The sequence below is a fragment of the Eptesicus fuscus genome, chromosome 15 (genome assembly GCF_027574615.1).
Source record: "Eptesicus fuscus isolate TK198812 chromosome 15, DD_ASM_mEF_20220401, whole genome shotgun sequence".
Taxonomy (NCBI): domain Eukaryota; kingdom Metazoa; phylum Chordata; class Mammalia; order Chiroptera; family Vespertilionidae; genus Eptesicus; species Eptesicus fuscus.
Window position 1 is genome coordinate 46,103,742 of NC_072487.1, and position 23,739 is coordinate 46,127,480.

Here is a 23,739-nt window from a genome sequence, read left to right on the forward strand (position 1 = left end):
CAGGCTGTACTACCCCCTCAGCAATCCCAATGTGGCAACTCAGCCTGACTTCACCTCTAGGGGAACCTTACCACTAGTATTCCCTCATTTAAGCAATGTGACACTATGTACTTCATTATCAAAAGACCACTCAATTCCTCTCCCCTTTTAGGGGAGTGTTACTGAAATACTAATAGCCTTAAATGGCACATTTGCATGCATCATTATGTATTCAAGAAAAACTGCCCACTTCACATTTGTCTATTATACACAAATCTCTTTCCTAAATGGAAGAAAGCGGAACTATCCCCATGAACCCTTTTCTATGTAATCAAGTTCTCATGCCTTCTGGATAGTTGGGAGGTCAATAACCAAGTGTTTTAGGAATTTATGAACCAGGAACCATACACTAGTTATTTTAATATTCTCAAACATCAAACTAGAATTCTATAGATAGAAACCAAAGACTCAAAACTTCTCATGTGACGGGAGAACAGGAGCTGTAAAATTGCAGGACTCAGCTCCCATTATGCAATACTCCCTCTTTAAGAGCCCAACTGCTAAAATTCTGTCTTTATCACCCCTACCAGCTTTCATTTATAAATGCTAGAAAAACACTTCACACAAAAAATATGTAATTTAAGATTACTATATTTCCTTACAAGAGGAACGGTTTAACAAATTTTACAGGTGTCAATCAACCCTTGCTCAAATTGGGCACACATCAAATCTAGCATCATGGGAGTTTTATTCGGAAGTGAACTTAACTATTATTAATACAAACGTCAAGATACTACACAAAACATCCACAGGAACTTTTTTCCCTTTTTTGAATTGTTCACAAACATTTCCTACGTAATCCAACATACAACAAAGAAATGGTACATCTTTTTCTTTCACTTTGCATACAATGGAAAAACAAGAATATATATATATTTTACAAAGTTTAACTAATAGACACTAAGCAGGCTGACAGTTTAAATTTGTTAAGAAATTATCTAATAAAAAATAACCAGAATTTATTTAGCATCAGTCACTTCCATAACCAAGTATTACTCCGATTAATAAAACTTGCTATCAGGCTTCTGGTATACATTTATACCATTACTTAATTTTCAGTACTGCTCCCCACCTTGGTTCTTCACAATTACTAACATAGGAAACTGTTGCAAAGTAGGGGTAAGCATTTACAAAAACAAAATCCCCAGCTTATTATAAGCATGAGTGCGTATGATGGAATTTCTTCCCAAGCAATGGACATTCAAACCATCCAGAAATCACCAGAACTGAATTTGCAAGGATTATTTTTTTTGCCTAAGTCCAAGTCCAACAGAGGAGCTGAAAATCAAACTTAGTGTTTAGTTGGGGGTAGGTTGGGGAATTCAGCCATTTGAAAAATGACCATCTTAAAAAAAAAAATGACCACCAAAAATAGGTTCACTAAATTTATTTTAAAAATCATAAAACGTTTCTTACAAAAGAGCATTACATTCTGCACACTGCTCTGAATAGATGCCAGGGACATATGGACTATTATTACTTTTCCTCCCTGTCCCACCCTCCCTCCCCCAAAATGTTACAGTGACCACAAAGCAAAGTGTTCACAATAATCACATAGGGGGAATTTTCTAACCACCAACAATGAACAAAAATTAAAATTCACTCACTCTGCTGCTGTTTCAAAATTTCAATGTTAGTTTTTGCACACCCTCCCCCCCACCCTGTTTGTAAGGAACTAAAACATTACATCTGGTGAACAGCAAAGATTTCACTACACCTCAAATGCAGAACACCTATGAAGCAGAGGAATGTTGGCTTTTTAAACAGAAGCAGATAAAAAAAAAAAGATGCAGGACTCCTTCAGTTCTTCACTAGTCTTAGAAAAACTTTCCAGAATACTGCTTCACACTATAAAAAAGAAAAAATATCTTGCATTAGAATCCTTCAACATCTGCATACTGCTTCACACTATAAAAGAAAAGAAAAAAAAAGGACGAATTAGAATTTTTGTTCGTAACATCTTCATCAACATTAAGACAATTTCAATGCTAACTTAAAGCGATAAGCATGTCCATTATAAATTAGAAATAAGAATTAAAACAGCAATTACAAATTAGAGCAATGTAAAATTCAAGAAAAAAATGATTAATAGTGAACCAGACATTAGTAGAGCAGAATTAAGAAAATGAAACAAAAAGTTGTTAATATTTGGTAGAAAAAGACAAGAAATGCCAGTGAAGGTGTGAAATGCTGCATTTTACAGCACCAATCATTTGTCCTGTAGAGGCATGGCCTGTGCCATATGGCAGACTGTGATTTGTTGTCGATTTAGTTATCTAAAAACAACAAAATCACTAGTCTTCCACACAGAACTAGACCAACATCCATTGAATCTTCTACATTTTCTACAGGCTTTGTATAATTTATAACAAGTGGTTTTGGCAGCAGTTTTCACCAGAGAAATGAGAAGTTTGCTTGGTTAAGGCTTCTTCCAGCAAGATTAGTACTGAATGTCTCCGTTTTTAGTAAGAAAGCAGAAGAAAATTAAAGCAAAACTATTAGAATGTTTAGAAGTTAGGTCCCCAAAAGGTTGAGACACCATGGCTTCTAAAAGAAAAATCAACTGAGAAGAAAAGCTTTTTAAAGTTTTAGTATGTGTAGGCTAACATAAAGCTAAACTTAAACTGACCTGTTCTGCAGCAAATACTGTGCATTCTGTATCTGGTCCTGTGTTCCTGTAATGGTAATGATCCGATCTTCGGACCCTTCTAAAGGCTCATCAATTTTGATCGAAGCTCCTGACTCATGACGAATTTGTTTAATCCTCTGACCACCTTTGCCAATTATAGAACCAGCCAACTGAAAAAATTTTCAAAAACAAGCGTTTATGGTATACTTTAAAAGAAATCACATTACCTATATTTTAAATGACCTTCAAGAGTTTAACTTTGTAGTTATTTATTCTGATTTTTAATGCCCCCCCACCTCCCCAACTAGTCAAGATTTAGGTTACAATTCAATTACTTCAACATTTTCTTAATGAATCAAGGGCTCAAAACCATCTAACAGCTTTTGATAGCACTGGACAACACCTGACAAATCCCAAATTGGAGGAGGACACCCCACTGAAATCCTTAAAAAACACTACTTTAATCCTAAAATGGAGTATTTGTTAAAATCTTTTATTATAAGTTAGAGGACTTAAAATAATTCATTAAATGTTTATTGTAATACAGTAAAGATACTTACATCTTTGGGAATAGTTACTTGTGTTGTAATAATAGGTCCACCAAGATCACCATATGAGCCACGACCCCCTGCATAGGAATAATCTGATTTAAATAATGAGCATTAAGTTCTTTTAGAAAGCATAAAATAATGTTTGATTTCACAAAGGAGAAAACTTACCATATCCAGAGCCACCCTAAAAATGGAAAGAAAAAATAGAAAATTACTTTGCCTTCAAGGACTATTTTTCAGATATCTTAGTATTCCTAAAATTCCTCAGGTTAGGAAACCAAAGTCCCATATGCTCCCTAGTAAGTATATTTCAGAAGACAATCCTTTGGGCAAGAAACCACTCAGGTACACAGCATTTAAAGAAAGAAAAATATTAAGGGGAAAAAAAGACACTTATTGGTGAGTAGGCAAACATCTTAATTATTACTGATATGAGTGCAAACAGCCAGGATACTCAACCTGTGGTTCATAAGCCATCTGCCATTCTGAAGGGCTCCATGTATCTATTGCAGAGTCCCAAGTTTCATCAGCACTGAAACCAACCTGTGTTGAGACAAGGAACTGTTAACACGAACCTGGCAGGGTATTTTTGTCATAGTTACTGCTTTTATATGCCCAATTTATATTTCTACATTACATACTTTGGGGAATAATGATGGCTCAATCAAGTCTTACTAGTCCAAGAACCAAAATGATATAAATGGCTATCTAAGGAGTAAATTTGTAAGACAAGCTTTTCAAGCAACATTTTCAGGAGGGAAAAAAAATGTTAACTACACCATACTTTTAGATGCCTTACACACTGAAATATACATTGATGATAAATGAAAATTCTTACCATGCCATCGTAACGATCTCCAGGTCTTCCTCTCCTGTCATAGGCCATTAGATCCCTGCAAAAACAGTACTGGTTGTAATCTCAGCTTATTAACATCACACACATCAAATAAAAAAAGCCTAACCCCGATCACCCCCTAAACTGCAGCCTCTTGTATGTTAGTAATATATAGATGAAAAGGAACTTACCCTCCTCTAGGTGGTGGTGGTGGAGGGAGAGGAAGATTACGAGCTCTGCTACCACCCCGGCCACCTCGTCCAGGAGGAGGGGGAGGAGGTCCTCGCCGAGGGCTCATATCATCATAATCTCTTCTAGATGGAGGCATGGGACGCCCACCCCGACCAGGAGGCATTCTGTCAAAACCACCTCTTCCCCGCATGGGAAATCCCACAGGACGGCCACGGCGGTCATCAAACATCATTGTAAAGCCACCATAATCATAAGTTTCATCATAAAAGTTGGGATCATAAGGCTGTGCACGTCCTTTGATGGGCGACTAAAACAAAAACAGCAATATTACAGACCAAAGAAGAATAGACTTGATAACAAACTACTCTTTTTACAAACAAAATATCTAAAGTCCTTTGTTTTTCCTGGGAGGTACTTCACACAGGACAGGAATATGGGCAAAAACATAGTAAGGAAATAAAAAAAATGCATTATTTTTGTGTGAGTACTAAATAAAAAGTAAGCTTTACTGCTTGGGTAAGTAACAGCTTGCTACTTTTACCTGACCATCTTAAGGGACTACAACCCCTTTCATGTTTCACAATGGGGTCTATGAAGTGAGCACTCAAGAGGGATAAAGATTCAGTATCTTGGGTGACCCTATAGCCCATATGGACACTATTGAACACTATCAATTGGGAAGCTGTGCAATGTAGTACTGTAGAAATTCCTTTGAGGGACTAAAGGCTATAAATATCCCACCAGCAATGAAGGTAGTTCTCCAGCCTCTTAAATTATTTCTAAATTAAAGTAATAGCTAGCTAAAGATGGGGGATTGAAAATTGCTAGGGAAAGGACAAGACATTTGTCTAAATATTCTGAAATACTTTGACATCTATGTTTCATGAAGTTAAACGTAAAGATAAGCATTCTCAAGGTACCTCTGATATAAGATCAAGGATGATCTTTATGCACTCTACAACCCTATCAGGTTTTCCTCCAATGAGAACGACTCTGTCAGTGGAATGAGGACAGCATTCCTGGAAAAGCTTGATTGTTGTCTGAGTGTTCTGTATTAAGTTAAAAAAAAAAATAAAAATAAAGGCATTAACCAAAAAAACCCCCAGCAAAACAAAAAAACAAGGGAAGTACACTAAAGAGGTTAGGAAACCTAGGAAGGTTCAGATAAATGTATCTACCTTAAGCAAATCCACCCCTCTCCACCCCAAATATTGTTGATAACCCTAGGATTTTTTTTGGGGGGAGGCAAAATAATGTGGTCAGGCCTTCTTGTGGCATTTCAACAGCAAATTTAAGTGATGAGGAATCTCAGGGGAGAAACTCAGTAGGGTAACAGAAAGCCAAGCCCACTGCACCAAGTCTATATAAAAAACTATTTTCCAGCAAAATAAAAGAAAAGGCCTTTACCTCTCGAAGTTCTTTGATTTTAGCACCTTTGACCCCAATAATCCCTCCTGCCAGACTCTGATGAATCAACAGTCTCAATTCGCAGTCAAAGTCGCTTCCTTTATAGTGTTGGTACTGCAGAGGGAGAGTTATAAAATTTTAGTTCCAAATTAAGGATTTCCCCAATAATACACACTTATCTGCTATAAGCATAACAACATACTGTTGCAGTGAGCAACCTGAATTTATATTTCAATAACTTTACCAGTTATGTGCTTATTATCCTCAATAGCCAGGCCCAAAAAGGACATTCTGCACCACCTTAAAAAACTATTTTATTTTCAGGTCCTGCAACACCATACCCACACTGCAGCCATTTAGCATGTCGCTGTTACTACAATATCATTATTAACATTCAAATAACATCATAATATAAATGACTGCAAAGCACTTTGCAAATGTAGTTAATTCCCACTGCAGCATGGAGCAGGGTCAACAGTGAGTTGTAAGACCATTCATTTATCATGTTTTTAAGCCTTTTTCTATAGAGACCAGAAAAGCACACTATGTTAAAAATAAAATTAATCCCATGGGCCAGGCTCCATACTTCAGTGGGGTTCAATGGCACTATGACATACATTTAAGCATTCCACAGCATCAGATTCGAGCGGGAGCTGGCTGGTTGCAGTGGGTGATGGCAACTGCAGGCCCTGAAAGTAGAAAAATAAGAGTAATAGGTTAAGTGTCTAGTGTGATCAGGCTATTGTCGCATATATTGGTAAAGCTACTACAACCTATTTCACATCTACATCATTAAATAGCGAGAAACTGCTAATCTACACTAAGAATGTACAATGGTTTTCTCTATACACTACAAATAATTATAGAACTTAAAAATCCTCAAAAACAAAACGGAAAAAAAACACACCCCTCCTCTAAAACTAAAGCCCATAAATACATGCTGAACTAAACCCATGAAAATGCACGACCACAGATAATCTTAGTTCAGATTTACTCCGTTGTGGTCAGACATTTTAAAAACAAACAATGTGAGTACAGCAACACTGTACACTATAGAGCAGGTTGTACGATGCTGTTACTACTATAAAATGTTATACCCACTGTCTCTCCACCTCCCCCCCCATTAATGCCCCAATAAAGCATACTTTAACTCCCCCCCCCCAATCAACAAATACATAAAAAAATGAGCCTACCTCTTCCAAGGTAGGGATGATTTTCTTCAGAATTTCTCCAATTGTTTCAATATCAGCACTGATACTCAATATGCTGTCAAACATCACAAATACCAGATAGTACAAAAAAGTTGGAAAATAAAAATGAGTTTTGTGTTTATCACTAGTATTCATACAAACTTTTCCAGAGAAGTAACATTTAATACTCCCCATTTAAAGTAGCCTATTTATAGGTTTACACATGCATTTTTGTTTTATGCCCAATACAGATATGATAACAATATTAGGAGACTTGGAGAGAGACAGAGAGAATGGGCTCTTGGAAGGGCTCAGATTAAGTGGGCAATAAATTGACCAGAACTGAAGCAGAGTTGAATATTTATGTTCCCCGCCACCACTAAGTTAATTAAGGATACCCTCGCTGTTACATTGGTAAAACTGGCACACCTTCTCTTAGGCAAAGTGGGGGAATATGCAAGTGGTGAACATTATATTTGGAGTAAGGTTATGGATACCAGTTAGAAATTAGATCACTAATGGGCTCTGCAAGAAAACAAATACAAATGCGAGACAAAACAAAGACAATACAAATGAGAAGTGAAGGAAAGTGAACCAGAGTTAGCATTTCATCAGAAAAAATTATGAACAGGCAATGTTGGGAAGCAAGGTGGGCCACAAAGACAGAGCGAGAGACTATTTTGGTAACAATTTGATTTACAATGCAGCAAATATGCAACACTTGAAGCTGTGCTCCTTCCATCGAAATAAAATTAGTGGATCGTTTGGGTGGGCAACTCACGGTAAAAGTTCAGTGACAAAAAGACTTAATGGGGAAAATAAGACAGAAACTTGAAAAACAATACACCGTCTAAAGGGGATACTATTTAATTATATAAAAGGCAGGTAATAAAATACATTTCTCTCTTTCTAATCAGGCAGTGAGGCATAAACTGTTGGGACATACCGCTCGGGGCCACTGCTGTCTGGGACTGAAACACTGGCATTGTACTGCATTGGTCATTGGCGTTCGTGGATGTTGGCATTGGGCATGGGCATTCAATCAGAAGTTGTCAAGTATGGTACCCGTTTGGCAACGAGCACATTTTTGGGCATAGCCAACCAGGGTTTTCACATGGGCGTTCAGGGGCGGATGGGCCAACGTCATGGTGGGCAACGCAGGGGTAAGTCGATCCAGTACATGGGCAACGGAGATATATGGCCAAAAAAACAAGGAGAGGGAAAAGGGGGAAAAGCAATAAATTTTAATTTAATACAAACTATACTCATACTCTCAATTAATGAAAACAAGTTTAAGTTGTTCTGAAGACTAACACAATAATGGACTTCTCTATATCTGACTGTGGCTTAACATTTAAGGACCTTAAATGACGGTACTATTTTTTTTTTCTTTTTAAGAAAACAAACGATGTTTCAGTAGCAGGCTGGCTCATGAGGGTAGACACAAAACCTGTCATGACTCAGTTTACTGAAGTTCTTGAGGAATGGGGAAATTAATAACCCAGATAATTATACAGAACATCTGGATTAAGAGGAGAGAGGTTTATAAAAGACAAAACAAAAATTCCCACACCACCAAAAACCCTAACTCTTAAAAGGCTAGTTGGTTTCCTGAAGGTTTAAAAGGCATTCCTAGATCCTAATAGGCAAGTTTGTAAAATTTTAAACAAATTTTCAAGTTCAGTTTACAGTACTCAAGAGGAACATACAAAGATCTGCGACCAAGAGAGAAATGAAATACTATAAGTATTCAACACAAAGTTATTATTTGCCTACATTTCAGCAAGAAAACATTTAAGAGCGTGTTCACTATGAGAAAAAAAATTTTTTTAAAGGAATTTAGGTGTAGCCAAGTCCTATAAATACCCTTACTTCTGGTGATACCAATATTAATGTGTCTAATCACAAGAGTCAACCCACTATAAAATACGAAGATTAAAATCATTGGCACTACATAAGGTTTCCCAATCTTAAAAATAAGTGCCTACTCTCTTCTTTACCCATATTTAAATCATGCAAGCTCAACATTAATTTGTTTGTGTTCCATGTGCAAGCTGTTAAAGAACAGATGGACGATTAAAAAAAAGGGAATAAAAATTTCTGAGTTTAATCAGCCACCTGCAATGGCTTTCAGTAACACTGTAATTGATTCACACACATGGGAAATGATGCAATTAAGGGTTTTTACACTGTCGTTATTTCTAATTAAGATGTTATCCTGCCTGAAGTGAATAATTTGGTGCAAAGTTATTAGAAAGTGAAGAGGTTTAATATAGACCTCACCACCCAACCCAATCCAAACTTTGTTAAATAAGGAATGGCAAACCTTGAAATTATCTATGAAATTATTATAAATGGCATGTATCTAAACTATTAAGTGATTTCTATGATGCAACTCTTTAGTTTTAAACTCTTTAATACTTACGTCTGTACGCAGAGCCTTAATATTCTTGCCTCCTTTTCCAATCACTGCCCCAGCATTCTGGAAAAAGTAAAAAGACAGATTAATTATGCCCCTTCCTTCCTGTGCTCTCAAGCTTTAACAAAAACAAAACAAAACACACACACACACACACACACACACAAATAAAAAATCTAGCCCCTCTCACTTTTTTTTGTTATAGAGCTAAAAATCTACATGGGATATTAAAAATAAACAGTAATGAACAAACAAAAACCCCCCCCACCAAGGCAGAAGTTGGAAATATTTAGAATGTCATTATACACTGAACATTAAACTTGAGCGCTGATTAATTTCACAGTACCCATCCATAAAACAAATATAAATATTAATAGTAGATACCTTGGCATTGTTACCTGATATTATCAAATAAACTGCCAAATTGCTTTCTAATAAATTTGCAATGCAATCAAGATCCATTAATGATTTAAGGATTACCCACACCCTTCTCCTGGTTTAACCTGGTAAGTGGCTCAATATATAAAGGGATTTCATTTTAATTGTTAGGCCAAAAAAAGAAACAAACAAAAAACACACAAACAAAAAACCCCAAAGCCACTACACGCCGTCTACAAGTCCTTGTGGAGCCACACAAATCTTTCATATTCTTCAACCTCTAAGGCTTTGAAGTCGTCCAAGAGGGCCAAACCAGCACTTAATTTCCACGGGAGTAAAAACCATTTTCAAATTTTCAAGAATAAAATGATTACCTTGCTCTGAAGCAGAATGCGTAATTCTACCATCTCATCAGTGTTCCTAGATCTTTTAAAAGCTTGTTCCTCTTCCATATCTTCTGCAGGGCGTTTACCTAGAAATCAAAAATTCCAAATTTCAAAGAAAGCACAGCATCTTCAAAAGACATCTTTAATCACAGAGTCTTAATTTAACTAACTTAGCTTAAGTGAAAGCAACCATATTCTATCTTAAGAGATTGGTTGCTAATTGTAAGTTTGTTTTAACAAGGCTGAACACACTCGAATTCTGACTTAAATATGAATCAAAGCCTGCTCCCTTTCAAGTTTTCTAAACACAAAATATGGGAGTAAGGATTACTTTTAGTTTATAAATAAAAGCCAAGATGTAACTCACTGGGATCTCAGACTAAATACACAATCATAAAGATATAAAATTGTTAAAATTAAAATGTCTCACCAAATTCACCATTGGTTTCGGTGTTGGGGAAGGTTTCCTCTGGCTGTTCAGTTTCCATTTTCCTGGATTATACAGACACACCAATCTGTTAAAAAAATAAAGAAGCTAGTCCATTTGGCTTATTGAAAAGTAACCTGTTGCTAAATATTTTTAAAAAGCAAAGACATGACTCTGTTTCTAGAACGTACCAGTTATTATATATCCTTGCAGAGCAGAACTGAAGTGTTCTGGGCGGGACCAACTGACACCCTAGTGCTGCAGTAGCCTACAAAAACCAACACAAGTCAGTTTTGCCTTTTGGTTGCTGATTACTAGATACTAAAACACACTGATCTGAACACAACAAACGAGCCATTTCTTCATTTTAGGGTCTTAAGCCCTCAAATAATTGCCTTAAAAATCCAAAACAATTATTAGTTTTTTTCTTTTACAAAGGAAAGAACACTAAAGCCACTGGATCTAGTCCCACTTCAGAAACTAGTTATTTTACATAATACATATAAAAGCAAAGGCACATACATCAGCCCACGAACCTCAATTCTGTCCCCGCAAATGTAATTTATACAAAGATATGTAACAAAACTAGTTTTATAGAGCAGCCCCAAACCGCCAGTACTACTCGATTATTTACCAGTTTAACGGAGTCCTTAACCACCACCAAGGTATTTTACACCACGTTAAAAAGGGCACAACCTGACCACTACACATCTACAACCAGACTGGTGAGGGGACGACAAGCAGCCTTTTATCTCCCTCCCAGGACTGGCAGAAGGCGGCGACATGTGGCCCCCGCTGAGGAGAGAGGAGCGAGGAGGGAGGGAGGGGGAGAGAGAGAGAGAGAGAGAGAGAGAGAGAAAAGGCGGGGGGATACCTAGGCAGCCTAACGCTTAAAAAGGGCAGCACTCAAGCCGTCCGTAACGTTTGTCGACAAACCACTCTTCTAAGGACTAACTGAAACCCTCTCTTCCGGGCCCGTCAGTCAGTTATATACTGAGGTATGGCGGGAGACTTCGATAAAGGAATTTCAAGATCATCTAAAAAAAACCACCACCACCACGCTGACGCGGGGTCTAGCTATAAAAAACACACACACACAAAAAAACAAACACGTTGATGCGGTCCTTCAATCACCATTCCTCCGGCCGCAAAAATCGCTCAATATGCGCGTGATCAGCCGAGGCAAACATGAACTCCCCTCCCGACTCCCGAAACCGGGATCGGCTGGAGCCGAGTAACAGGAGTTGAGAAAGCCAGAGGCGAGCGCAGAGGCGCCGCACGTCAACTCCCGGATCCGACAGGAAATGGCCGCCCTTGTAATGGCGACTACGTGCTACTAGGCGGAGCCGAGCGCCGACCCCCTCCCCCACCCACCACGCGGCCCCAAGATCTCATCCCCGCACCCTCCCCCCACAGCGGGAGAGACAAAGCAACGGAGGCAGCCCCGACCACTCGACCTCCCCGCTCCAGCCGCAAGCCCGGGCCGGGAGAGCCGAAAGTGCGGCGGGACCCACCGAGAGACTGCGGCCATCTGTACCGCCCTCGGGTGCCGCCCGCCGGCCCCTTCTCCTTCCCAAACAAGAGGCCTTAGTCCCCAAGACAACAACACTACAGCTCATCCTGCAGGCACATGCCTCGTAGCGCCCCGAAGCCTCAAGTTCCCCAGCGCAGACTGCGGATAAACGCTCAGGGAAATGGCGGAGGTGGGGGGAGGGGAACCGGGCAACGTTTCTTCGCTGAGATTCGGCCAACCACCAAGCAGCCCCCAAACGCCTCCCTCAAGCGGCAAAATTGGTCTCCAACTTTCGCCCTCACGCGCCGTCCGCCCAGCCCCGCTCCTCACCGCGCGAGGTCGTCGTCCCTATGCCGCCGCGCCGCCTCAACCGGTCACAGCTAGACAGAAAACGAGCGCAGGGCCCCTCCGCTCTCCCCCGCCTCCCGCGCTCTCCTACGCCGCCGCCGTGCCCGATTGGCTGCTTGGGCTTCAGCGGTGGCGCCTCGGCGAAGCTATTGGCCTAACGCCGCGTCAATCAAGGCGCCAGAGGAAGGCGACACCCCCGCCTCCCACCGGCGCCTCCCTTCAGGCTGTGAGGCCGCTAAGGGCCCGAGAAGAACCGGACTTGGAGGAAGTCAACGCAGCCGTTAGGGATGCCAATCCCCTGCCTGAGTCTGTAATACCGAAGCCCCAGTAACCCCAATTACCTATAGGCTGTAAACAAGCGGGACGTAAGCAAGACGTAGAGGTTGGTGCAGCAGAGAAACAGAGGATAATGGCGTCTGCAGCGCTTTCGCCTGGAGCGCCCTCCTCCTTTCCCGTTCGCGCACTCACTGGCTGGGGGAGGGGAAGGTTCTCTCGCGAGAACTCCAGCCGGTCCCGTTCAATAGTACAGGGAGGGGGCGGGAAAGGGGCGTTTTTCGGCCCGAAGAAATCTCTTGGGTTTGGAGGAGGGGCGGGAGCTCGCGGCAAATCGGGCGGGAAAGAGGCAAAAATAGGATTAGGGCGCGCGCCGTTTCGGTTCCTGTTTTCGGAGTCGCGCGGCCAGGGAACTGCAGTTGCACGAGGGGAAAAGCGAGAGTCCCAGGTCGGTAGTAGGCTCAGACAAATGCCACCGTTTCCCCGGGCCACACTCGCGTTTCCCCCTCTCTCCCCACCCCGCTCCCGCCCGGGCTGCCCGGCTACGGGGCGAGCTGCGGGTCGGTAAGTGCAGTCCGCCCACCGGCCCGGCCCTCGCCGCGGACACCCGCTGTGGGTAACGGGCCGCAGCCCCCGTTGGGCGTGGGCCTGGCGGGGGCACGCCACTGGCGGTTCGCGGCCGGCGATCAGCTCGGGCGGGATCCCGGGCTACGCGGGCGGGTCCGCGGGGTTGTGGCGGTGGGCCTCTGGGTCTTGGAGAACTTGTCCCTTTGGTTCCGGCCTTGAGCCAGCACGTCCGGGGATCCAGGCGTCTCTACAGTGCTCCCCGTTGTGAAGAGACCTTTCATTCTATTCTTCTCTCTTTTTCTTTTTGTTAATGGGGCCTGCGATGCGAGTATTCTGTGGCGTCGTCGCCGCATTTTATCTGGAAAATTTCTGGAAGCAGTATTGCATTCATCCGAAGTGAATTGCAAACCTCAAAGTACGCGTTCTGGCCGTTCCCCTATTAAAGAGCTTACGGTGTGTCGAGGTATTCGGCAGTGATCAAAACATCAAAACCTCGCCCTCCAGCGTTACCGGCGTAGCTGTCTATCCAGTTTACACTTGCTTTGTGTTCGGTTATTTCCAAGGCCCCTGTGCTGAGCTTTGATGGTCTCTTTTCTTAAGGTCTCCCCGAATCCTGACAAACCCGGGAAATGGCCTGGCGTGGTAGTACCCAGTTTTCACATCACCGTTCCTCCACCCTCCCGGCTTCCTCTGCAACCCCAACCTCACACTTTAAAAAGTGTTGTGATTTACACATAAAGCTAAATCCACCGTTAGCAGAATACATTTATATATGTGTACCTTTGTAATGATAAATTTGTGCTGATTCATTATATTGTACTTGATTTCCCTCTTGACTAATTTGCAAAATAGATGTAACCAGCACCTATTTTAAATGGCTAGGATTTCGTCTGCCCTTTAGCTTTTACTTGCCTAATTAGGAAGAAAACCCAGAGGGAAATGAGGACTTCATGAAGCAGCACTTACTGGCTGGGAGGATAGAGAGCATAGTTTCTGGGATTGTGGAATTTATTAAAGGTCTCTTTAAATGGTAATATAGTTTTTCTAATGGTCCCCACCGGGAAGAGTTATAAGTCTTCTTCAGAGGTAAAACCTCACGTTTTGGTTCTATGATACATAGTTTAGATTTTCATTAAGTGTACAAGAATTGATGAGTATGTGTTGGGAATACTGGGGTTGTAGATATCTGTCAATTAGGATTAGGATTTGGCAACATTTAATTGAATCTGTCATTTAAAATCTGGGACATTTCACTAACACTAATGGGCACTTTTAGGGTCACTGTACTAATGATGCTTTCTTTCAAATTAGTATTTCTGTTGCAGCCATCATTTTCTGCCTTGATAAGTAGAGATGAGGAATAAACAGGAATGCAAAGTAAGCATCCCTATCCAGGAACTTCTTCCAATTTTACTGTCTTCTGACTGGACCCTAATTGGTGAAAGCTGTTACCTTTTTCTAAATGCCATTGTTCCATGTTTTTGTTTTTTCCTTTTTCCACTTGTTTTCTTTCTTATCTCTTATAATTTATTGTAGGTTTACCCTTTAAATTACAGGAAAATCTATCTTTTCACTATCCTTTCATCCTCTATTGTTTTCAGCCAAACTATATCATTACCTATGCTCATTCAAGGACTTGCCAAATTATTGATACATTCAATGGCTCTTGTTTTGTGTAATGAACTATATGATAACTTTGGATTTCCAATGAAATCAGAGCTAATATTACTTAGGTGTGGGATTTACTTTTATTCTTTTTTAAAAAAGTTATGCTACTGATTTTGAGAGAGAAGGAAGAGAGAGAGAGAGAGAGAGAGAGAGATCATAGCTAACATTTTCTGAATTCCCCACCATGTGCCAGATCTTGTGTTGGCAGTTTAATCATTGTTACAGTTCTGTGGGTAGGTTGTGGTTATCTTTGTTTTATGGATGAGGAAATGAAGACTAAGAGAAATTAAAGAACATGTCTGAGGTCACATAGCAGACTTGGGATACAAACTCCTAAACCTATTCTCTTTCTGTTTTTTTTTTTTTTACATTAGGTTATGGAAGATCCACAAATAGCACCACTGATTACTTCTTTCTGATTTCAGTCATTACATGTAGTTAAGGCCCCCCCCCCCCCCCCTAATTTTCAGAAAGTATCTTGAAGTCATCCCAAATGAATTAAAGCACAGATTACCTTTACTTTTTAGATGAAGATAGTGGAAACAGTGAATGATTATTAAGTCTCAGCTATTGGTTGAATGCTATGTACAGTGCCCAAAAGGATCTACTTCTTTTTCTATTTTTAAAAAATTAAAAGCCCTAGCCAGTTTGGCTCAGTGGATAGAGTGTTGGCCCTCTGACTGAAGGATCCTGGGTTCTATTTGGGTCTAGGTTTTATTCTGGCCCTGGTTGGGGCTCATGCAGGAGGCAACCAATCGATGTATCTCTGTCACATTGATGTCTCTATCTTTCTCCCTCCCTTCTACTCTCTAAAAATCAATGGAAACATATCCTTGGGTGAGGATTAACAAAAAAAAAAATCCTTGAAATATGTGAGGCTCATTGAAAATTAATCTATAAATCAAATAAGGTGAGTGATAGAATTTTCCTACTCTATTCTCTTTCTGCTCAGTTCCTGCAGTCAAGATCTCAAATGTAGATTATTGTCGTCAGCCAAGTTTAATATGCATAAAATACCAATCAAAGTGTGTTTAAAATTTTTTTCATAATTATAGAATTAGTGGGAATTAAGATATGTGTAGCTTATAGCTGGCCTTTTCCCTAACAAAAGAAAATATGAACATGTCATTAAATTGGCCTTAAAAATGTTTTTTAAAGATGCTATTACCTTAAATTTCATAGATTGTTGCTGTATTTTTTCCCCCACACTACAAAAAACAATGATAAACACTCTGGCACATAAGTCTTTATCTTCATTCTTATCTTCATTCCTGATTGTTTTCTTAAGATTAATTTTGGGAAGTAAAAAAGTGGATTGATTATATGGTACAAGCATTTCCTAATGTACAATTTTAAAAATATACTTTTGAGGATTAAGAGCTATTTTTTGTATGTGTGCTGATTGGAAACTGTACTGCCTTAGCTAACATCTTCCCTCTGAGTTGCTTCTACCTGCAGTAACTATGGTTACTCAATTTCCTGAGAAAGGTAGAAATGAAAACCTTAGGAATTCTCTGAAGGAGAAGATGAAAATAATAGGATTTACTAAATTATTAAAGGGCTCAGTTATTGAAATCTAAATATAATATAGATCCCACATGTTAATAACGTTGATACTTTATTCATTTGTTTAAAAAAATTTTTTAAAAATATATTTTTATTGATTTCAGAGAGTAAGGAAAGGGAGAGAGAGATAGAAACATCAATGACGAGAGAGAACCACTGATCGGCTGCCTCCTGCACACCCCCCACTGGGGATCAAGCTGCAATCCAGGCATGTGCCCTTGACAGGAACCAAACCCGGGACCCTTCAGTCCGCAGGTGGACGCTGTATCCACTGAGCCAAACCGGCCAGGGCTGATTAAAAATGTTAATAAGCTTTTCTTTGTAAACTGTAGAAAAAACAATCCTAGTATACATAGAATTATTTGTTTATTTTTGTTAATCCTCACCCAAGGATATTTTTCCATTGATTTTTAGAGAGTGGAAGGGAAGGGGAGAGATAGAGAGGGAGAAACATCAATGGGAGAGAGACACATCAATTGATATGAATAGCCTATTTCTAGACCATACTATATGTACTAAACATGTTATGTAGGCCCCATTTCCATTCTCAGGGTATCTCTGTTCCCTCCATAGGCCATAGGTAGGTGGTGGATGAAACATATTTTGGCCCAATTTTAGCAAGGAGTCGGTTTCTAGTTCTACCCTATAATTGGCATGTTGAACCCTTGAAGCTTTAGCCTACACACTGTTTTTAGTCCTTTTTTCCTTGGGTCTTTAGTACCTACTTACTACTCTATGTTTCTCCTCTATTTCTGGCCCACAAAGATCTTATTCTTTGTTATTGATTGTGAGCTATGTATTAAAAGTTTTATTTCTGTATGTCCTTCTAGAGGTGCTTTATGTATATACAAGGAAATAGAAATATGCTTGTTTTCCTTTCTTTTGTACACAAAAGTTAGCACACTATTTTGCTTTCCTTAGCAATAAGTTAGGAAATACTTCCATTTAAATCTGAGAGCCAGTAATTATAATGATCTTAATTCCTTTAAAATGTTATTCATGTAATTCTCACAACCATAACTACTTCTTTCAATTTTAACCATGTGTTAATAATATGACCACTTGTTTAGGGTGACAGAGTTTGTAAGTGAAAAATAACTGGCACCACCCTAACTGGTTTGGCTCAGTGGATAGAGCGTCAGCCTGTGGACTGAAGGGTCCCAGGTCTGATTCCGGTCAAGGGCATGTACCTTGGTTGCGGGCACAACCCCAGTAGGGGGTGTGCAGGAGGCAGCTGATCGATGTTTCTAACTCTATCCCTCACCCTTCCTCTCTATAAAAATCAATAAAATATATTTTTAAAAAATTGGCACCATAGTTGTACTGTGAACCACTAGATTATTTACTAGTACTGTCTCTCCTAGCTCTTTTATTTAAAAAAAATTTTTACGTGATAAAGAAACTTTACTTTTTAACCAATAATATGAAACAAGTTCTTGAGTTGTCATCTAGTAATTTTGTGTAAGGAAAACTAAAAGCAGCCCAAATAATTATACTACTGTTCATTGTTTTAACACTTAGCCAGAAAGTATTATTTTAGGCTGGCTGCTGCTTAATACAGGTTACAAGTAACTACTTTTTTTTTTTTTTAATGTATGTTTTTATTGATTTTAGAGAGGAAGGGAGAAGAAGAGAGAGATAGAAACATCAATGATGAGAGAGAATCATTGATCTGCCGCCTCCTGCATGCCCCACACTGGGGATCCAGCCTGTAATCTGGGCATGTGCCCTGACCGGGAATCGAACCTTGAGCTCTTGGTTCATAGGTTGACGCCCAGCCACTAAGCACCCAGGCTGGGCTATTTACTACTTTTTCATAGATACAACCCCTGACCTCCAAGAAAGCTGTAGGTGGAAAACATTTAACCCCTTTTTCTTTCTTCAAAAAAATTGTATGTTTTTTTTTTTAATTACATGTAAGAAAGAAAAAGTCAATACTGATATGTTACTTGAGCTAAAAGACATAAGGAACCAGACAATGTATATATTGATTAAATTTCTAAGCAATATGAGATAAAAATTGAAATCTTTGGATAAGTTTTAAGTTTCTACAAAGAAGCAGCACTTGCCATTTGTCATAAAATGAAGGGACCTACCATCTATAATATACAGAAATAATACCTTTTCACAAGAAATAGCTTGAGCTTTGCTAATGGTTCATATCCCATGAAGGCATCTAAAATGCCAATCCATGGAACAAGTACTTCTCTCTTCTTATCTATTTATGCAGTAGTTTTCATGGTTTTCTGCCTGAAGTCCCAGGCAAGACCAAAAGTTATCCAGGACTTCATCCCTGTTCTGCCAGAAGTAGGTCTGGAGGATTGTCTTCTCCTGGTTATCCTCCTCCACCTTAGTGCTGCCACTGCCATGGGATCACAGAGCCCCAGCTTCCTTGGCCTTGAACTCTCTCTCCCTCTGCAGGCAGTGCTGTTTAATTTCAGCCTCAGCTGCTTTGGCCTGCTTCAGTGTCCAGTCGTTTGTGGGCCTTGGACACCTTCTAGGTGGTCCGCTTCTCCGCCTGCAGCAGCTGCTGGATGCCTTGTAACTGAGTGGCCACAGAGGTGGTGATTCTGAGGCCTAGGTGAGCAGCCTAACAGCTGGATTTGCCCTGGGTCAGCTGACCTAACTGCTTAATATCTGTACCTGGGCTGGTGCTCTACCCTCTATCCTCTCCCATTTCCTTTAATTTTTATAGTAGCCCATGAAGTAAGTACTATATAGACAAGGAAACAAGCTTAGAGGGTGTAAATTTCTCATGGTCACTTGCTTTTGTTCATCTCACTCCAAACCTCATTTTTAAAATTCTGTATTACTTATACTCTACCCTGATTGGTAACAGGGATCTGAAAAACCATACCTTCAAACGCTTACACTTGTGAAAATAGACCAGTGATTCTGCAGCTTCCTCTTATAACCCTTACTGCTTCTTGTCTTAGCTCCCAGGGCTATTTCTGAGCAGTAGAGGTTACAAGTACCCCACTGAACAACCAGTTCCAAGTCCTATCATCAAATCCTATGTTCCTGTTCCAAAAGGTAAGTTTTCTTATGGATGTATTAAAACTTTTATAAATTTTAACTCTTAGATTTTTTTTTAATATACTTATTTCAGGAAGGGAGAGGGAAAGAGAGAGAGAAATATCAATGAGAGAGAATCATTGATCGGCTGCCTCCTGCACGCCCCCTACTGGGGACAGAGCCTGCAACCCAGGCATGTGCCCTTGACCAGAATTGAACTCAGGACCCTTCAGTCTGCAGGCCGATGCTCTATCTACTGAGCCAAACCGGCTAGGGCTAACTCTTAGATATTTTTATCTATAGAAGGAAAAAATTATACTTTTGTGAATATAGGGTTGATTTGTCTTTACTGTTTTGCTTCTGTTTTATACCGAGAAAATCAGAAGTATATTTATCTCGTAGGACTACTGAAATTATTTAGCTAAACAAATAAGATGCTTTATGTCAGCTCAGAATTTATTGTTATTTGTTTTAAATTTATCCTTAGACTACATATTTAAGTGCTATATGGTCATGCACAATGGTATGTTTTAAAAGAGTATGAATTATAGCTATGAAAATAATCTTAGTGAATATTGTTGTTGTTGTTTTATTGCCTGAATAGTTAGGAGGTTGCTTTTATTAGAATTTAGAATATTTCTGAAACCCAAACTCAGATATTGTTTTAAATTATTAAAATCTGATCATTATATTAATATAATAATTACTATTTACTATGTGTCTTTCATAGACCTGATATTATGCTTTAAATATTATGTAATCCTCACAACAACCCTGTAAGATAGATGGTGTTATTGTCATATTACAAATGAAAAATCTGGGCTAGAAAAGTTAAGAAATTTATATTAGGTCAGAGAAGTAATTTGGCTGAACTAGCTTTCAAAGCTTTAGCTTTTCTCATAATATACTTGTATTTGAATTTTGGATATGTAGAAAGTGAAAGAATTTTAAGATGCTGAAAGTGAGAAAAATCAAAAGGGTATGGTTATGCCTGTTTGTGCATTGTGCATAATTAGAGAGGCAACATTTAAGTTGAACTATAATTCTAAATACTGAATTATAATTCTTTTGCTTTTGTTTTTAGGTAACAGATGTATAATATTTCTTTTACTTAAAAGAAATGAGTGTAACTAGTATTGCATTAAGAGTTGAAACCTGGCTTTTAGCTACATGGCATGTTAAAGTACCTGTAATGTGGTTGGAAGCTTGTATTAACTGGATCCAAGAAGAAAATGATAATATTAATTTGAGTCAAGCACAAATGAATAAACAAGTTTTTGAGCAATGGCTCCTTACCGATCTGAAAGATTTAGAGCATCCTCTTTTACCTGATGACATTTTAGAACTTCCAAAAGGAGAGCTGAATGGGTTTTTTGCTCTGCAGATCAATTCATTGGTTGATGTAAGTCAGCCTGCATATTCCCAGATGCAAAAGTTGAGAGGAAAGAGTACTATGAATGAGTTAATTACAGCTGAAACACAAGTAACCCAAAAGCCTTGGGAAGCCAAGCCTTCACGAATGTTGATGCTACAGCTAACTGATGGAATTGTACAAGTGCAGGGAATGGAATATCAGCCTATTCCAGTTCTTCATAGTCATCTTCCTCCAGGTACAAAAATTTTGATTTATGGAATCATTTCTTTTCGACTTGGTGTTCTCTTGTTGAAACCAGAAAATGTGAAGGTGTTGGGAGGAGAAGTAGATGCTCTTTTAGAGGAATATGCCCAAGAAAAAGTACTTGGAAGATTAATTGGGGAGCCTGATCCTATAGTTTCAGTCATACCAAATAATTCTAATCAGAACATCCCTAGAAATACAGATGATGTAGAGCTTGTATTAGAACCTTCTGATGAAGAACTCTTGGCAAGTCTTGATGAAAGTGATGAACTTGCAGCAAATAATGACACCTCCTTGGAAAGAAGATGTTTCAGCATAGGTAGTTCCTCAAATACTATTCCCACAAGACAGTCAAGTTTTGAACCAGGACTTGTTATTTCTCCAAGACCAAAGGAGAAACCACCAAATCAATCTGTGCATTTCACTGATGGGGAATTAGATGACTTTTCCTTAGCGGAGGCCTTGCTTTTAGAAGAAGTTGTCCAGAAAGAACAAATGGAGACTAAAGAATTGCAGCCATTGACTTTGAACAGAATACCAGATGACAGTATAGCAAGATCTTCACATAAGCTTAATACTCCAAATAATTTTTCGTTAATTGGCAAAAATGGAAATGATAATTGGAATGAAAATAATTTATCTGAACAAATGACTGATGAAGACCACAACAATGGTGTTTTTTCAGTTAATCATAATGTATCCATAACCCACTGTTTTTCAAATAAAGATAAGAACTCAGAGACAGATAATAAAGTGAAACAAACCTTCATCAGTTCAAATGTACATTCCTTAAATAATACAATATTAAATAGAGAACTGGTCAGTTATGTACCAAAAAGGAGTTCACAAATTTATAATGGAAATGATCAGCATTTACAGAATTGTTCTTTAAAATCATCAGAGAACAGCACTAAACTTTCTATCACCATGGATTTGTATTCTCCACCCTTTATCTATTTGTCTGTTCTAATGGCCAGCAAACCAAAGGAAGTTATAACAGTGAAAATCAAAGCCTTTATTGTAACCTTAACTGGAAATCTCTCAAGTTCTGGTGGCATTTGGAGTATAACAGCAAAGATTTCTGATGGAACTGCATATCTAGATGTAGACTTTGTAGATGAAATACTTGCTAGTCTAATAGGGTTTTCAGTAGCAGAAATGAAAAAGTTAAAAAAGGACCCTCTTCAATATCAGAAGTTTCTGGAAGGTTTGCAGAAATGTCAGCGAGATCTAATAGATTTGTGCTGTCTAATGACTATTTCATTTAATCCTTCCTTGTCTAAAGCAATGGTACTGGCATTGGAAGATATTAATGTGGAACACCTTGATAACCTAAAGAAGCGATTGAATAAGTAATTTACTAAAATAATATTAGAAAACAATGAAATATTTAGAATTATATTTGTCCTTTTATTTTTGAAACTTTTCATGAAAGGGAAAAAGGAAGTTTCACAACTTATTTCAATTTAAAAGTGTTTAATCATGTTTGTTTAGGTTTTTTTAATAAAATTTTTTATTAGATGAACTTGACTCCTGTTGAGAAATTTGTTTCCCACTTATTTCATACTAGAGGCTCGGTACACGAAATTCGTGCACGGGGTGTGTGTGTGTGTGGGGGGGGGATGTGTCCCTCAGCCCAGCCTGCACCCTCTTCCAATCTGGGATCCCTCTCACAATCCAGGACTGCTGGCTCCCAACTGCTCCCCTGCCTGCCTTCCTGATTGCCCTTAACCACTTCTGCTTGCCAGCCTGATCCCCCCTAACCACTCCCCTGCCAGCCTGATTGATGCCTAACTGCTCCCCTGCCAGCCTGTTTGCCCCTAACTTCCCTCCCCTGCAGGCCTGGTCACCCCTAACTGCCCTCCCCTGCCGGCCTGGTCCCCCCCAACTGCTCTCTCCTGCAGGCCTGGGTCCCTCCCAACTGCCCTTCCCTACAGGCCTGGTTGCCCCCAACTTCCCTCCTCTGCCGGCTTGGTCACCCCTAACTGCCCTCCCCTGCAGGCTTGATCGCCCTCAACTGCTCTCTCTTGCAGGCCTGGTCCCTCCCAACTGCCCTCCCCTGCTGGCCATCTTGTGGTGGCCATCTTGTGTCCACATGGGGGCAGCCATCTTGTGTGTTGGAGTGATGGTCAATCTGCATTTTACTCCTTTATTAGATAGGATAGAGGCCTGGTGCACAGGTGGGGGCCAGCTGGTTTGCCCTGAAGGGTGTCCCGGCTTCCTGCTCTTTCCAGCTCTGTGGCTACCTCCATTTCTGTTTGGATTTATCTATCTTCTATCATTGAAACTTTGTAGCCTTGAGTGGAGGCCTAGGTCAGCAAGGGCAGGTGGAAAGCTTGGCTTCCTCCATTGACGGGGAAACCCAAGGCTCCCTCCTGCTCTCTGTGGCCGTAGCCATCTTGGTTGGGTTTATTTGCATATTCGCTCCTGATTGGTGGGCGTGGCTTGTGGGTGTAGTGGAGTGATGGTTAATTTGCATATTTTATTAGATAGGATAAGATGATTGCTAGAATATTGTATTAATGTTTATTGATGTGTCATATTGTTGAAAGTTAACAATTTTAAATAGATTGTTGTATTTCTGATATATTGAGTACTCCAAAATGTTTGTTCAGGGGTTGGAAATGTCTGGCCCACAGGTTGTATGAGGCCCACGAAATCAAGGCCAAGCCATATAGGGTGAGTTAATTAAATGTTTAACCAAATATGGCAGGCTAA

At 39.7% G+C, this 23,739-nt stretch overlaps 2 protein-coding genes, 1 non-coding gene and 1 pseudogene across 12 annotated transcripts; 1 reads left to right on the forward strand and 3 right to left on the reverse strand.

Moving 5' to 3' along the window:
- Positions 1–1,411: 1,411 nt before the first annotated feature.
- HNRNPK (heterogeneous nuclear ribonucleoprotein K) lies at positions 1,412–12,783 on the reverse strand. Of its 10 annotated transcripts, none has more exons than XM_008142027.3 (17): positions 12,656–12,783; positions 10,645–10,721; positions 10,457–10,541; positions 10,015–10,112; positions 9,269–9,325; positions 7,790–7,833; positions 6,847–6,919; positions 6,271–6,342; positions 5,654–5,767; positions 5,167–5,295; positions 4,246–4,553; positions 4,058–4,112; positions 3,679–3,762; positions 3,388–3,403; positions 3,229–3,311; positions 2,669–2,838; positions 1,412–1,947 (listed from the first exon to the last, which is right to left on the reverse strand). In XM_008142027.3, the coding sequence occupies exons 3-17, from the start codon at positions 10,512–10,514 to the stop codon at positions 1,914–1,916; spliced, it is 1,395 nt and encodes a 464-aa protein (XP_008140249.1). In that variant the 5' UTR covers positions 10,515–10,541; positions 10,645–10,721; positions 12,656–12,783; the 3' UTR covers positions 1,412–1,913. The 10 variants fall into 10 exon arrangements, with proteins under 10 accessions (XP_008140249.1, XP_054582921.1, XP_028002046.1 ...); XM_054726946.1 differs by lacking the exon at positions 12,656–12,783 and adding an exon at positions 12,297–12,398 and having other exon boundaries at positions 3,229–3,296; XM_028146245.2 differs by lacking the exon at positions 12,656–12,783 and adding an exon at positions 12,297–12,398 and having other exon boundaries at positions 1,412–1,887.
- MIR7B (microRNA mir-7b) lies at positions 2,271–2,354 on the reverse strand. Its single transcript, NR_129074.2, has one exon. It is a non-coding gene; the product is annotated as a microRNA mir-7b (primary transcript).
- A 125-nt stretch (positions 12,784–12,908) lies between the features above and the next one.
- On the forward strand, positions 12,909–22,499 carry RMI1 (RecQ mediated genome instability 1). The gene is made up of 3 exons (XM_008142026.3): positions 12,909–13,035; positions 19,325–19,421; positions 20,488–22,499. The coding sequence occupies exon 3, from the start codon at positions 20,524–20,526 to the stop codon at positions 22,375–22,377; it is 1,854 nt and encodes a 617-aa protein (XP_008140248.2). The 5' UTR covers positions 12,909–13,035; positions 19,325–19,421; positions 20,488–20,523; the 3' UTR covers positions 22,378–22,499.
- Positions 18,603–19,243, reverse strand: LOC103305074 (V-type proton ATPase subunit G 1-like; annotated as a pseudogene).
- Positions 22,500–23,739: the final 1,240 nt, after the last annotated feature.